Here is a 14,888-nt window from a genome sequence, read left to right as displayed (position 1 = left end):
ACAGTTGACATGGTGGATAAAACAGCAACAGTGTGCAACATGGGGAACTCAAAGATGGGACAGGATTAAAAAAAATAAAAATAAGGGGAAATCTTTTTCCCTGATGTAGACACGACAAGTAAGCTTAACATATAAATATATATATAAATAACAGATTAAAAATCCATAAAACAATGACAAGATAATGGTAAAATTGCCTCCATCTCTTGCTTTTTCTAAAAGGCAGTGGAAATGAAAACAAAGGAATTCTCTACATAGATTCTGTACTGGGACTCTGGGCCTAATGCCCTGGGGTGTCAATTAATTTAGTCTAGGGATTTGCGGCCTACTCTTCCTAATTGAGCCCAGTGGAGACCCCCTTGGCTCTTCATGATAGGAAGTAGTGCGTTTCATAATTAATACTTTTTTCCTTTATTATTATTTTTTTAATGAGGGTGGTAATGTTGTAAATGTATGCATCTCATTAGAGTAAAAGGGCCACATACGCTATTGTTCACTTGTGCAGTGTTTCCTGCTGGTGAGATGAATAAGAGCGAGACGCATTCAGAGGCAGCAATGGCACACTGAAGTCAAAGCTGGGCTTTTGTGTGTGTTTGAATATAAAACACAGCCAGCTCAATGAGTGTCTCATTAGTGTTGCTTAATATGTGTGCTTTTTAAAGCTTAGAGGTTAATGCCCGACTTGCCTCCATTTCACTGGAGCTCCCTTTAATTTGATGCATAATTCTTTTTTGTCAGCAGCTGACAAGAGCCTCTTCAGAGAAAGCGGCTGAGCTGTGTTGTGAACTCTGCATCCAACAGGAACACAAAGGCACGAAAACACTTCTAATTAAACCTGTTTAAAATGTTTCTCCTCACTTTGCTCCTCCACATTACCGGAGACGTCTCTGAACTGTCCTATCGTCCCATCTCTCTGTCCAGGGAACATAACTCCTGGCGATTAAACAAATTACCTCCACTCCCAGGAGAGCCATAGATCCTGTGAAAACAATAAGTGTGTGATTCACAATGCTGCCACCTCTCTGCTCGTACAAACGGCCTTCAAATTGCCATTTATTAATCAATGTCTGTGGTTAGTCTGTGACCAGAATCTCTGCTCCCTTTCATCGGGAGGTGGAGAAAAGACAACTATTAATTTAACATCAAATGTCACAGTGTCTATAGGCTAAAAGATTCCCTTAAAATTACTGATGACTAAGAGCTACCGGAGCACAAGAAAGAGCTGGAAAAAAATGTTACCTGCCAACCCTCAATACATCCTGCTTTGTGCTGAGAAAGAGAAGGGAAGGGGAAAACTAATTTCCTGAAACTTCAATTCTTAAGCGTTGATTAGTAAAGGAGCATAATTAGAGTGAAATGTGAAGTCAGGGTTTTTGTTCAGATTGCGCTGCTTCCTCTAGAAAAATCAGGCCATGATTAATGAATAAATGATTAATGAGCGAACTAATTAATCAATTAATTATTAAGCAAGCACTCTGAACAAGAAACGGGTAGGGTGATGGTGAACAGTGGATATAAGAGATGGTTAGGGTGTGTGTTAGAGAAAAAAGGATTTAGGATAATCTGCCTTGTTTGTTCTGTCAGTTTGTTTTGTCTTCCGTTGCAGGGGAGGATGAGGAAGAGGGCGGATGGGAGGAGATGGAAGACTCAGCCCTTGACTTGAGCTTCCTGAGTCAGCCAGCGCGGTCTTGTGTGAGAGCACTGCCCTTAAAATGCTGCATTTGCGAGTTCCATCATGTTGGAGTCAGGTACTTAGGTTATGAAGTAGTGAAGCCCGGCATAAGATTTGCCAACAGCAGTGATGGTGTTTGCATCGAACGGCGACGAGCCACGCGAGATCAACACCTCTGAAAAAGGCTGAGGGTGACGTGAAGTTCCCTTCCCTAACCAGTCGTCTCTCCTCCCCCTGTCTTTAACTAGGACACCCCATCAATCTTTGATAATGTGCAGCGTGGGTCTCTCCTGTGTGACCAGGCTGATGAGACATCACAGCAGGGATTGATGTATGAAATAAGGCTCTGAGAGTAACTGTGATATACCGGACCATTTCAAGTCAGGTTTGACCTTTTTTCCCCACATATTAATCGTCGCTGTTAAAAATATATGTGTGGTACACCACCCCATGGACTGGCAGCTCAGCACATCTTATTCTTTAACATGTGCTTCTTCTATACCTTCAGCTTAGTAGAGGTGGGGGGTTTTCCGTGCCTTCCAAACGTCCCAAGAGCTACTACACATCCGGATATGGGACACAAAATATTATTTCATAAGCCGATGGGTTTATTGTTTCTATTAAAATGCAGCATTACTCTATAAAGCTGCATTTCCCCCACCTCCCCCTGACACCCGGAAACACATCCTCAAAGCGAGAACATGAGAGAAGGATCTTTCATCCCTGCATATCTTTCCTGGCATTTACTGCTGGCCTTATTAACAGAGTTGTGAGTGACGGGGGCCGAGTGTGCAGGCAGAGTCTCGGGGGGCTTTGATGGAGGCAAACGATGGAGCTGCAGCAAGCTGAGGGCAAGATCATTTTTAATGTTTATCGGCTCAAAGTGCTTTGTAAAGTTCTTTGTCTGTGTACCGTCTTTCCCTGAAACTCCTTTTACTTCTCTGTGCGTTGTCGTCTATTGTTTTTTCTCTAACGACCACTGGCAGGACTGGTGCTGCATTCTGTCCTCAACATACCATGGCATTGCAGATTTCCTCAGAGTCGACTGGGTGTGAATAGTCTTTGTCACGCTGGGTGGGTCCGCTCATTGACTATGAAACCCTGGACATATGGTGGCTGTGTGTTGGGATGTATCGCGGCATAGAATACCATGGGTTGGGCTCTTGACCCGTGCGTGGCCTTTAACAATTTACCGGCTGCACCAATGTCTGTGGCTTGATGAACTTAAACACTTCATTATGCACTCTGTCTTTGGGGTGTGTGCTTTCTTCAGGGTCTTTAGAATGTGTGGTCTGCAGCCGGGGCAGATGTGTACTATGTGACTGTTTTACCAAACACATAACACGCGCCTTCTCTGCGGCGCCACTGACACACACAAATGGACACCCACTTTGTCTGCGACACATTGCTTGCACGGTAGACGTAAAGCAATGCTAGACGGTAACAGTGCATGTATCTTTGACGGCCAGGCTTCTACAGAGAAATCTCCTTTTGTCCTGGTGTGATAAGCCAGTTAATTAAGTGTCTAACAGGAACGTCTAGAGCATCCGCTACGGTGACATTGGCTCCAAAACAGAACCACATTACACAGGGAGCTGAGTTCAGCTGCTATCCACCCTTCTGGTCGAAATACAAAGAACCTTTTTTAGCAAACTTGAAACTTTTGAAACACGTCTCTTGAGGCCCTTTCTCTCTTTCAAGCATTTTATCACTCCATCTGCAAAGCAAGACTTTCTTTGCAGGTCACATCTACTGAGAGGCCTCAGGTTCGGGGCTCTGATAAACAAGTGGAGCGTTACAGGCTCTTAAGCCCATCTGGTGAGATGATCGATCATTAGACAGAGTGTGAAGATAACTCCCTCAGCTTGCCTGCTGGCTACCACTGATCCCATATCACCCTCGCAGGATATGGTATGAATCACAGGAAGTTGAGATCAATCTATATAGATTGTGCCGCTTGATTACAAATGAAAAAAAAAAAATCCCATTTGGCTTAGCCACTCGAATGCCTCAGAGTCTGGCTGCGTTTGTGTGAATGTGTGGGTGTGTGCAACGTGCGCATCTACGTGTGTTAAATAATAGCCTTTTAACTTTCTCCTTTTACCGATTTCTGATGTTGTTGATCCCTCTCCACAATCTCTCCTACCTGTACTCGTTTACTCTGCTCAGTCCATCCTGCTCTTAAATCTCCCTTCTTGAGGGAGTCTTCTTTTAAATCTTAATTAAAACAGACTCCAAAACCCCCCACCCTCCCAGGGGCTGGCTGAAAGCAGCTTAGAACAATCAAGAGGACGGATTAGTAGTGAGAAGAAAAGAAGAAAAGAGGAGATGCAAGAGAGAGAGAGAGAGAGAGAGAGAGAGAGAGAGAGAGAAGGGGAGGGGGCTGGACAACAACAACGAGTGAGGAACGGCAAAGAAAAATATTGAGAGGAGCGAGAGGACTGACCCCTTTCCTTCATCCCCCTGATCCTTTCTCCTTCCCCCTTCGCTCTGTCTCCCGCTCTCTCTCGGGGCTCAGGAGTCTTGGCCTGACCTATTGACATTCAGCTTCTCGGCAGATTAAGCAGCGAATGGAGCCTCTGCAAAGGGTAAACACACTAGAGGAACAATGACCAACAGGCGGCAACCTTATTGGATTCTAATTAACTGCCAGGAGAGATGGCTAGGGGCATGTTAAGTGCTGTGGGACACAAGTTAGAGCACCAGATCTCAAGTACCACAACTCACATCACCAACACTCCCCCCCTTTCCTTGTAGATAGTCTCTGTCCTCCTCCTTTATCCCTTCCTGTAGCTCTCTATCCTTTACCATTCTCCTTTCTTTCAATCTATTTGCCGGCTGTTTCACATATGGCCCAAGAGAATGGCAAACAGAGGCTTTCTAAAAGCGCTCCTTGGAGAGCTATTTGCCATCCTTCTTTCCTGGGCTACCTCTCCCCTTCTCTCTCCTCCTCTTTTTAAACAAGATGGAACGAGGCTCATGCCCTAGAGGTAGCTGTTTGAGCGATAAGGTTAAAATAAGCTGAAAAATAGGGAGAGATTATTTGATATTGAACAGATTGAATTATCTGGTGTGAGGGATGAAGGAAAGCAAAATCATTTTTCTGCATCGCCCTCAGGAGGAGCCCTACCTGAGGGAGTGAGGGAGCTAAATGGGAAGGAGCAAAGAGCTGAACCTGCAGTGGTCACAAATCGGAAAACACGACCTGTTCTTTTCTTTATGTTTTTGAACTCCTGTCCAATTAACCACCGTGCCAGTTTGATTGTGAGACCGGGCAGGTTTCTCTGTATATGTATTTCTTAGTGGTGGAGTGGAGTGAGTCCTCCATACTTGGAGTTGTCCCCTCATTAGCCCGGCTCACAATGGTGCTGTGGTTTCCAGGGTCCCCTGTATGGAACCACGGGCTCTAATTAGAGTGTTTTCATTAACGTGTTAGTGTGGGAGAGCGCCATGGCCATCATGGGCTGAGGCTGACACAGAGAGGGGAAAAAAAGCAATGCCCCACTGGAGACAGGTCATCGTCGCCTCTGTAGGCATGTGAAGCAATTCATTAATTGGTGAGAAAACACACACACACACTCTCACACCTCAGTGTGAATACACATACTAATGTTATGGGTATTCCATGAACCTGTTGCTTGTTAACACATTACCTGGGATCAAAGCGGCAAAGGCCGGAAGGTGAGAGGACTAGAGGAGCCATTATTTGTTGAGGAAAATTGCAGCCCAGTGTTATGTTTGTCCTCTGGAAAACCAGCCAGAATAGAGGTTTCATTCGTTTCACAAAAAAAGGAAAGATCTGTTGCCTCGTCACCATCATGTGAGAGTCTTTGAAATCCCCAGAGACCACTTTTTTTCTAAATTAAAGCTGGGTGGAAACTGGAAATGAATCGGAGCTTCAGTTCTGAGCCGAGCCTGGAGGTAAGAAAGGGATCCACATGACCACTGTGCATTTCCACACCATTACAACAACAGTCATGGCTGTAATAGGTTGAATTGGGCCATTGATTTCTCTCATGCACCCTCTTTTCCACCCCCCAAAAAACTGGTTTGTGCCAGTTCTTAGATACAACCAGTTCTTTTTTAACAAAAAAATCACATGCTCAATGACAGCTCACATAAAACCCAAAGTTTAGGCCAATAGAACCACACAGACTTACATACACAACTAATACAATATGACCCAGCTTGAGTTCCTGGGGAGTTAAACAAAGGACTGAGCTTAAATTGGCTTTTAAAGAACTCTCAAGCACAATCAAAGAGTTGACTTGAGCTACTAGGGTGTGTCAGTGGACTGTTTATAGAAAGAAGGGGAGTTAGGCCAGGGTCTTTAGTGCACTGAATGGATAATCTAAAGTGTGACGGCTCAAGAGCTTCCCTCTTCAATAGGGCCTCCAATCAGGCCTGACAGACCCTCAATCTGTGGTCAGCTGTTTTAACTGGCCTGTGATTGAGTGGCTTCATTAAGAGCCTATTTATCTTTCCCTGTATCCCAGTCCTGAAAGAGCGGTGACATGCTAAACACACCCACGCACTGGCTACATGTGAACCTGAGCAGATGCAAAACTGCATTAGCGCACACAGCTTCAGGTTCCAGATAATTCAAAATAATTTTTATATTTTTTCAAAACTGTGCTGGTGTCAATAAACTTCTCTTTTACCGGACTACCTCTATCATTTGAATGGCTTTCCTGTAGCTTTTGAACATGAAAGTTCTCACTAGAAAAATTGTCTAGGCTGTAGACCAAGTAGCCTGTGATTCCGTCGAGGGGTTGGCATGTTGAAGTGTAATACCGCCCGCACAGAAAAGCAGGACGGGTCAGCCCATGACCTCGCCCAGACAGAGACCCTCCCAAACAAGCCACAACAAACAGCTTTCTGTACCCACTCTCTGCTTTTGATCTGAAGAAGCAGAGATGCAATCTGTCGCCTGTCTCCTCTCTTCTCTTTTGCCCTTTTCTCCTTTTCTTTACTGCATCTCCTTATATCTCTCTTTCTCCTCCTGCTGAGCAGGTGTATTAAATGAGGTGACTATTCCAGCAGCATTGGGCCGCACCTCAAAGTGCAGTCTGTGAAGAGGGCTTTTCTCTCCCTCCCTCTTATCTTTTATCCCTTCCATCGCCCCATCTCCTCTACTCTCCCTTTTCCTTTCCCTTTATCCTTCTCCATCCCCTTTACTCCTTTTAACGTGTTCTCTTGCACTCTTGAATGTTAAAATGCAGAGGTCCATGCCTCTCATCATTTTGAATTCATCTACACCTCCCCTGTCTATCTCCCTCTGTGCATCTCCCTCTCAGCCTATTGTCTATTTAGCTATACATCTAATTATGCTGTCTCACTTATGTAATTAGTGCAAAAATAAATGGCTTCTGTAGCTTTGTCTCTGCCCGTCACCCCTCCCGTTGCAGGCTCTGAGAAAACAAATTATGGAGAACAATAGGTACAAATGGCTTCTGCACCAAACCACATGATGGATGCAGCCTGGGTTCCCTGCATCTCATCCCTTCCTTTTCCCTTCCTCACTTACTCTCTTTATTCTCCCTCCCTTCTCCATTATCTCCAGCTCTATATGTCTCTGTTTGGGAACAGGGGAGGACTTGCACACTCTCTCGCCCAACTACCCTATCATTGTATGGCTGTATCATCTGTCTTCCCTTCTTGGCACTGACACTATATTCACACTGACATCATATTAGGCAGGGTCCTTTTTCCATCCCTTTCCTTCTCTTTCTCTTTCTCTGCCCCACTCTCTCTTTCCCTTCCCCTGCTGTTGTCTCCACTGGCACTCTCCTCTCCTCTCCTTTATCCCCCAGAGCATTCTGCACACCACGACTGCAAAGCCCACGCCTGGGACTTTCTAAAGCAAACAGCCAGCATCCTGTGCCGTAGTCCCATCTGTGGACAGTCTGAGCAGGGAACAATCAGTCCCTCTCCTCCTGTGCTTCGTTCACTTTCCAGCCCCCTGGGATCTGCACAGCACTAGGAAGCCTCAGTCAGATGGGTGCAATGTGCTGGAACAATGGTTGGGTGCCTCCTCCAGCAGGGGTGTTGGGTTCCCCTCAGCCAGCTAGGGAAGCACTTAGCCAAGTGTTCTTGCCCTCCTTGCTGCAGCTTCACAGGAATGTGGCAGAAGTAGAGAAGGCTCCCACTATATACCTTACTTATATCTCACCCTCATAACACCCCCTATCCACAACTACACTCACACACTGACACATGCACACACACACAACCTCTTTCTGCATGTCCAAGTGTACACCTGAGATCTAATGTTTAGCCCGAGGTGTTGAAATATCAGCTTTCTATTAATCCCCCTCAGACTTGCAGTCAGTTGCACCTTTGTTGTTTTTTTCACCTCTGCCATGCTGTAAGAAAAACAGCAGGTTTGGTTTACACCAATACAAGCGTATCCATTACTTGAAATTCTAGGCTCCTGGCAGCAAATCCCTTTGACCCCTCTGCCTTCTTTTTCTTTCTTTCTCTACCCCTCCCTCCCCCCACTTCTCCTGCTGGGCACATTGCAGTTTCTGGCGACAGCGGAGAGACACACCTTGCCCTCCGGTCGGTTCAACTACCACCTACGCACCTCAACGTGATTTATGTCGCCACACGGCTAAATGACATTAACATGTTTTGCCATTGAGGGAACCACATTTAAAAGCTTGATCGATAAAGTTTGACTGACGTCCCTCAGGTGAAAAACAATTGGCTGACTTCTCTCACAGACCTCCCAGGGTGAGTTTCTCAGTTCTGTCTGAAATCTGGCCCCCATCGCTCCCCCCCCAGAAAAAATAAAATGGAAATAAAAGACATGAGTACGCTTTCTCCAACCCTTCACCCAGCCTCCTACAACAACACAGAGCAGTATTTCACTGTGCAGAGGAAGAAGAAGCAACCAAGCTACAGGCAGTGCTCTATTTTGGTTAATGGTTGAGTCACTAACACAATATTAGCACTGGCGTTTCTGGCAGTTTGAACTGAGGGGAAGGAGAGATGAAAAGAACAATAAGGAGGAGGGGGCTGGACTTCAAGGAATGAATACTTGGGGTATGTAGTCCCAAAAGCATATGCACTGTTTCCATAACTAACACAGTGAGCAGCAGGCAGGCAATCTCTTGTTTCCCTCAATGTGTTTTTACCCCTAGTTGGATAAGGAGATGACATGTCCTGAGAACTGAAGCATCATTAATTAGACAGTTGGACTTTGACGAATCGCTCCAGAAAGGGCACACAGCCCTGAAGATGCCAAACACTCATCTCAGCTTATCATCCTCTGCCCCAGTGTGTGCCCTTGACCTCTGCGAGTGTGTGCATATGTGTTAAGGGTGTTGCTTCCGTGAGCTTGTTGTGAGTCATTTTCTGGATGATGTGCACATGCCACAAGCCCTTGCACACTATGCTGAATACTTCGGATCTTCTGTTTAGTGAGTGACAGTCAAATTTCATACAAGGAGAAAAGAAAGATATGTAAAGTAAATCAGCATATATTGTTAAATACATTTTTGACTGATGGTATTCCTAACTGAACTTTTCTTTTTCCTAAGCCCCAGCTGCCAGAATCCTTCTCCAACAGAGCTATCTCCAATACAAGGTTAAGGAACACGGCTGGTGAAGATAACACAGGAACAGATATTGCTGCAACGCAGAAGATAAATTTCAATTTGCTGTTGGTTTCTGTGTCTCCGCAGGAGATATGAAATTCCTGTCTTGCAGGGAAGGAATTGATTAGAAAATAAAAATGAATGTGCAGTCTAGTATGTCTGCAATTTTTCTGTTGTATGTTGGATTCTGGGCTTGGGGTCTTTTGAAATGGTGATATATCTCTCTAGAAGGAAGTGACACTTGAATATTTGGGGGAGATAAATGCAATCCAAGTCTTCCTCAAAATAGCTTCCACTGTATAAACGTGACTGTTTCCCTCAGGGGCTGTTTTAATGACATGCACAGAATTAATCCCGGTTTCTCCCCCTCTCTCTTTTCTTTCCATTACAGCGTTTGTACAGGAGAATACAAGAGTAAACAAGTTTGTGCTCTCCCCACCAGTCTGCACACTTCTAATACCGCCTGAAGTGCTCAAGCTGGGGAAGAAGACTCCAGGCAATGGCAGGAAGCTGACATGGCCCCTCCATTGTCCTGTTCCCTGTCATTTCCTCGCCGTATCCTTCGACTGGCCCCGAGGAAGACAAGGTGAGGATGTGCAGAGACAGACACAAGGAGAAAGCGAAGACAAAAAGAGGATAGGCGGGGAGAGGTAAAAATAATACTGGAAGGGGCCAAGTGTCATCCATGGTTTGCTACCTGCATGGCTATACTTGGGCTTCCTGTGTTGAGCCATAGCGGCGTAGACATCCAGTTAGGTTGCTAACAGCTGATAGCAAAGCCTCAGGACACACTGCCAAGTTCTTTATCTGTGTTTACCCGTGTGGCGAAGCTGATTAGAGACAGGCAACATTATGAAGCTCCATTGTTTCCTTTCTCCTTCCAGTTTCTCCTTTTCTGCACATAGCAAGTGAGTGTGTGGGAAGGGGGAGAGGGAGGATATCTGTTTATGAAGAAGGGCAGAACGACAATGGCAAGAGTGCATGACACGTCTTCAGGATGAGAGGAAGCAGCAGGCCATTGTTTCAGATCTCCAACATTCATTACCGCCTGTTTGCGTCTGTGTGTTTGAGTGTGCGTCTGCACGACCAAATGATTTGTGAAGGTGAAAATCGAGACGCTTTCCACAAGTAACACGACCACATTCAAAAAATAACTTCATAGCTGTTTGTTCAAAATGCTTTGGAGAACTACCGCACACATCTTGGATATAGATTAACATAGAGCTGTAGCTACAAAAAAAAATATATGGATCCTTATTTGTGGCCACAAGTAAATCTAAATTCATGTTCAGTACAACACGCCGGCAGCAAAAACCATTACACAGAGACAAGAAATCAAAGTAGGCCAAAATTCATCTATAACTTTGCCATGACTATGTCTCCTAAATAATGCAAGACACTTGTGTTCAAGACTCTGCTGTGTTCGAATTCTGCTGCGTCTGCACTACTTTGCACCTCGTATCTAACTCATCGGCTGGCTGGGGCTCATGCTTCCAAACTTTCTAGCCCTTACCCTCTCCTATTCTCAGTCTCTTGGTATCACAGAGGTATATGCGGGGAATGAGGCTGAGTAAAAAGTAAAGGGAGTGATAGAGAGCATGTTTGTGCGAGTTTGTGCGCTGGTGTGACAGAGAGAGACAAGAGTAACAAGATGGAGAAAAGGTTAACGATGCTCAGCGGTCTTCCTCAGTGTTTCCCCGCTGCTTGTCAGCTTAATCATCAAGACACTGGTGACACATCCGAGTCTTATCCCTGCAACACGACCCCCCTCCCTCCACCCCCCACCCCCCTCCCCGGTTTTAAACTCGGTCTCCCTCTGCCTACCCTCACTGCTTTCCCAAGAATTCAAAGAGCGACAGAACTGCAGTTCATAGAATATGCACAGTTCCCCTGAACAAACAACTTGGGCCATGTTGCCACCGCATCCACAAACAGATCTGGGTTACATGAGGAACAGACAAATCTGTGGTAATGGTGAAGGGAAGGATGATGGGGTGGGGAGACGGGGACACAGTCAGGGCTTATAACCTCCTCAGCTGGATTTCAGTTCTCTTGTGTGAGTCGAGCTTTCAACCTTTGGTGAAAGTCTGCAGGGCGCCTCCGGCCCATTTAACAGATTCACTCTTATGTGCTCGTGTTCCATAGTCACATATTCTGTAACCAGGCAAAAGAGTTGTGAGAGGAGGCAAGGTGGAAAATGTCCACGGCGGTTCACTATAGTGAGACATGAGTGGCGACGTGACTTAAGAGGAAGGGAGAGAAAAACTTGTAATCTCAGCTCGCAGCCTTTGAACTTGGCCCGATGAGACGCTGGCGACCCAAAGCAAAAGGTTCCAAAGAAGAGCTCACTGAAGATTACTCAGAATACTGATGCAGTGTGGAATCCAATTCCTCTGGGAGCCAGGGGACTTTCCGAGAAAGTAAATTATCAGTGTTGTACAAGACTGCATACATATAAACTTATGCACTATGCTATAGATTTCAAAGGGAAGCCGTGTGCTGTGGCCAAATTTTGATCCTATAAAAGACATTTATGAGGGCAACCAATTATGAGCTTTGGTGACTGTAGGACTGGCACAATAAATGAGGTCTAGGGTCTCTTAGGTTCTAATTAGGGCAGCTGTTACCATTTTTATTATTTGTAAGTGTGTGTGTGTGTGTGTGTGTGTGTGTGTGTGTGTGTGTGTGTGTGTGAGTGTGTGTGTGTTTGGGGGGGAAATATGCCACTGTCTGGCTACCGCCTTTTCTCATCCAGCTGTTGCTAGTCTGTCAGGGAGCAGAGTTCTACTGGTGTCAAATCCCTCCCCCCCGAGCATTGAGTAATGACAAAACCATGCGGAACCGAGCCTGAAGGTAAAGATGTCCTCACAACAAATGGCTATTGAGCACGCCCTGCCATTTGTGATCTTTAAAGTTATGTGAAACTGCATGTGATTCCATCTGGAAGCTTCACACAGTGTGACTGGAGAAGGAAAAGAAATGTTTTTAAAGAAGCCTGAAAAGATTTCATTGTTCTCTCCTTTGTCGCAGGCTGAGAAGATGTGTCAGCGCGAGGCTGTTGGGTGCTGAGTGTTAACACCACGCACTGGTTTATCAACAACTCTGGGAGAAAAAAATGCTGAAAAGTTAACAGTTGCTCAGTGTTAATTGCTGAGGATTTCTTTTTTTTGGGGGGATTCAAGACATTTGCAGCACTAAATTATAAGAGTTAATTGTACCAGCTGCTCAGAGCGTCTGTGTGTTCATAGTGAATTTATTTATACGGGGAAAAACATAGATCTTATTTTCTGTGTCTCTATGACAGAATGACAGTTGAAAAAACTTCTCAAAACTGCTTATATATATTATTTGTGTCCTTTTCCTCATACATTTGATTTCTATAGATACTCAGTAATTTGAGTACAAATATGTGAAATGTTTTGGTTTTTTTTGGCAACAAGATTCATTAACAAACGGAGTAACTCAGAGTTTCACATAAAACGCAGAAGGGGTGAGGGGGGCAAACGGGGGCAGACAGGTGCGTTGTGTCTCCAGGAACAACAAATGCTTTCTCCCTCTGTCCTCCCCCACTCTCGCTCAATCTATCTGCCTTGCTCCATCACAAACGCAGCCTGTACCCGCGAAGCCGTGCACCCCCATGCACCTTCTTTTTTTAATCCATTTTACGCACCGTTCACAGTGCCCACGATTGTGCCGGAGTACAATTCAAAGAGAGCAGCTTCAGATCCGGACCACGTCAGCCCATTTCCACAGCGTTTCATCGGTCTTAACCCGCTCGCGTTAGTTTTCTTGTTTGATAGAAATCAACGTGGGGACCGCTGAACTTCGGAGGGGTTGAGATGTCGAGGTCTCCGCGCGGCGCTGGCACATTTCTCAGCGCTGTGGTTGTATCTCCCCACAGCTGCTTAAATAGTCGAGCGTTTCATCCTCGTGTAAAACACAATACAATGTTACTGTGGATGGACACATGGTTGGATACACGCACACGCGCCGCACTCCGGAGCAATGACTCCCGTGTGTTTTAAAAAATTGAATAAGTTTTTCCGTTCGTGCGCCGTGTGCATCCGTAGCCTCGTGCCCAGCCACTACAACAGAGACCGTCTCTGTCACACGTCCGAACCCGCACCAGGAACCATCCCAGCTGCCCCGCATTATTCGGCGGCGCTGCGGGTCGACTCGCAGACGCTGAAGCCTCCTGATGTAATCACTCTTTTAAAAACTAATCAAACATTTAGCGGCAATTAACAGCAGCGGAGTGTGGCACTGCAGCAGATTAGATGCCCCCCGTACCCCGTACACCAACACCAGGCTGGCTTGACGCAGCGCGCCAGCACGGAGCACTGGTCCATCCTCTCCATCAATACAGCCCCGCATGAGAGATGCAAACAAAAAAAGTGCTTCTTACCTGTGGCCATAAGGCAAAAGATGAGGTATAACGCAGGCATTTTAGTTGCTCTGGCCGCTGATTGTTTTTTTTTTTGTTGTTGTTGCGTGGAAGGATCCGCTCGCTCCGTCTATATACGCGACTGGGCTGGTGGTGATCCACCGCGGCACTGGAGTATCACCGGACGGACAAGCGCACTGGGATTCGTCTGTAATAAAAATCCAGTCCAAGGAAATGATTCTGGATGGTCCGAGCAGTGCGTAAAGTGTCAGTCAACAGAGCATCTCCATAGTTGGTAACTTTCCTCCGCTGTGTCTTCTCCCTCCGGCTCCCTTCACCTGTCACTGGGCTCTCCAGCAGTCCATCAGCCGACAGGCGCCTCAGTCAGATGCTCGGTCCGCGGTCACTTTCTAACCAGCTCGCTCATGCTGCGCTCGGAAGCGACCTCTCGTCTCCGGCAGCGCGCGGTGATAAACCCCCGGGTGAAGTTGCCTCTCCGCTGGACTCCCTCTCTCTCTATCTCTCTCTCCTTCTCTCCCTCACACACACTCTCTCTTCCCCTGTCGGTCTCCTCCGTTTACTTCTCGCTGCCTCTTTCCAGTAGGAAATGCGCACTGACAGTCATCTGGTGGGGGGAGTAGCCTATACCCCGAATCTGGCAGGAGCTGAGTCGGAGGAGCCCCTCTGCCTCAGACGCTTGCCAGGGGGGGCCCAGCGGCCCCCGCCCCCAGGGACCCGCTATTGGCTGGGCGGGCGTCGTGAGGAGGGTATTTAAAACACTTATTCCAGTGAAATGACAGTCATTGCATTTTAAGATAGAGAAACCCACGTGGAGACTTGAATAAAATCAAATTGAAAATATTTAATGATGGAGAGACAAAGACGGTCCAGGGATTGTTGGGAAATGTAGAATATTGTAGTAATAACCTAATCACCTATAATAGGCATGCTACAGAATATAGAGCCCCCCTTTCCACTGGTCAAAAAACACAGCAACACCTGCTAACATCTGGCTTTTGTTTGCAATGGGAATTGATTCAATCAGCAGTCTCTCCCAGGTCAAGTGACTCTGCAGTAGACACATGTTTTAATTGGCTTTGGCTCTGATCGGCAGTGATGGAAACATGACGGCCGGGGAAGAGAGTGCCTCAGTTGTTGATGCTGTTTGTGATGTCAAGCGTGATGCACAAGAAAAAATAAAAAAAGGCAAACTGTGAGTTGAGTGCGTATG

At 46.1% G+C, this 14,888-nt stretch overlaps 1 protein-coding gene across 5 annotated transcripts in view; it reads right to left on the bottom strand.

The window, feature by feature from the left end:
- The window catches only part of kirrel3l (kirre like nephrin family adhesion molecule 3, like), a 32,682-nt gene extending 18,354 nt beyond the window's left edge, over window positions 1-14,328 (bottom strand). For 3 of the 5 annotated variants that reach the window (XM_047340964.1, XM_047340966.1, XM_047340965.1), the window contains exon 1: window positions 13,679-14,328. In XM_047340964.1, the coding sequence (XP_047196920.1) occupies window positions 13,679-13,718 (40 nt within the window). In that variant the 5' untranslated portion in view covers window positions 13,719-14,328. The remainder of the gene's footprint in view (window positions 1-13,678) is intronic. The other 2 variants (XM_047340967.1, XM_035163897.2) reach the window with 1 other exon arrangement.
- Window positions 14,329-14,888: the final 560 nt, after the last annotated feature.

The sequence above is a fragment of the Hippoglossus stenolepis genome, chromosome 8 (assembly GCF_022539355.2).
Source record: "Hippoglossus stenolepis isolate QCI-W04-F060 chromosome 8, HSTE1.2, whole genome shotgun sequence".
NCBI classification, from domain to species: domain Eukaryota; kingdom Metazoa; phylum Chordata; class Actinopteri; order Pleuronectiformes; family Pleuronectidae; genus Hippoglossus; species Hippoglossus stenolepis.
The sequence above is the reverse complement of the archived record's forward strand: the minus strand, read 5'-3'. Positions and strand labels throughout refer to the sequence as shown.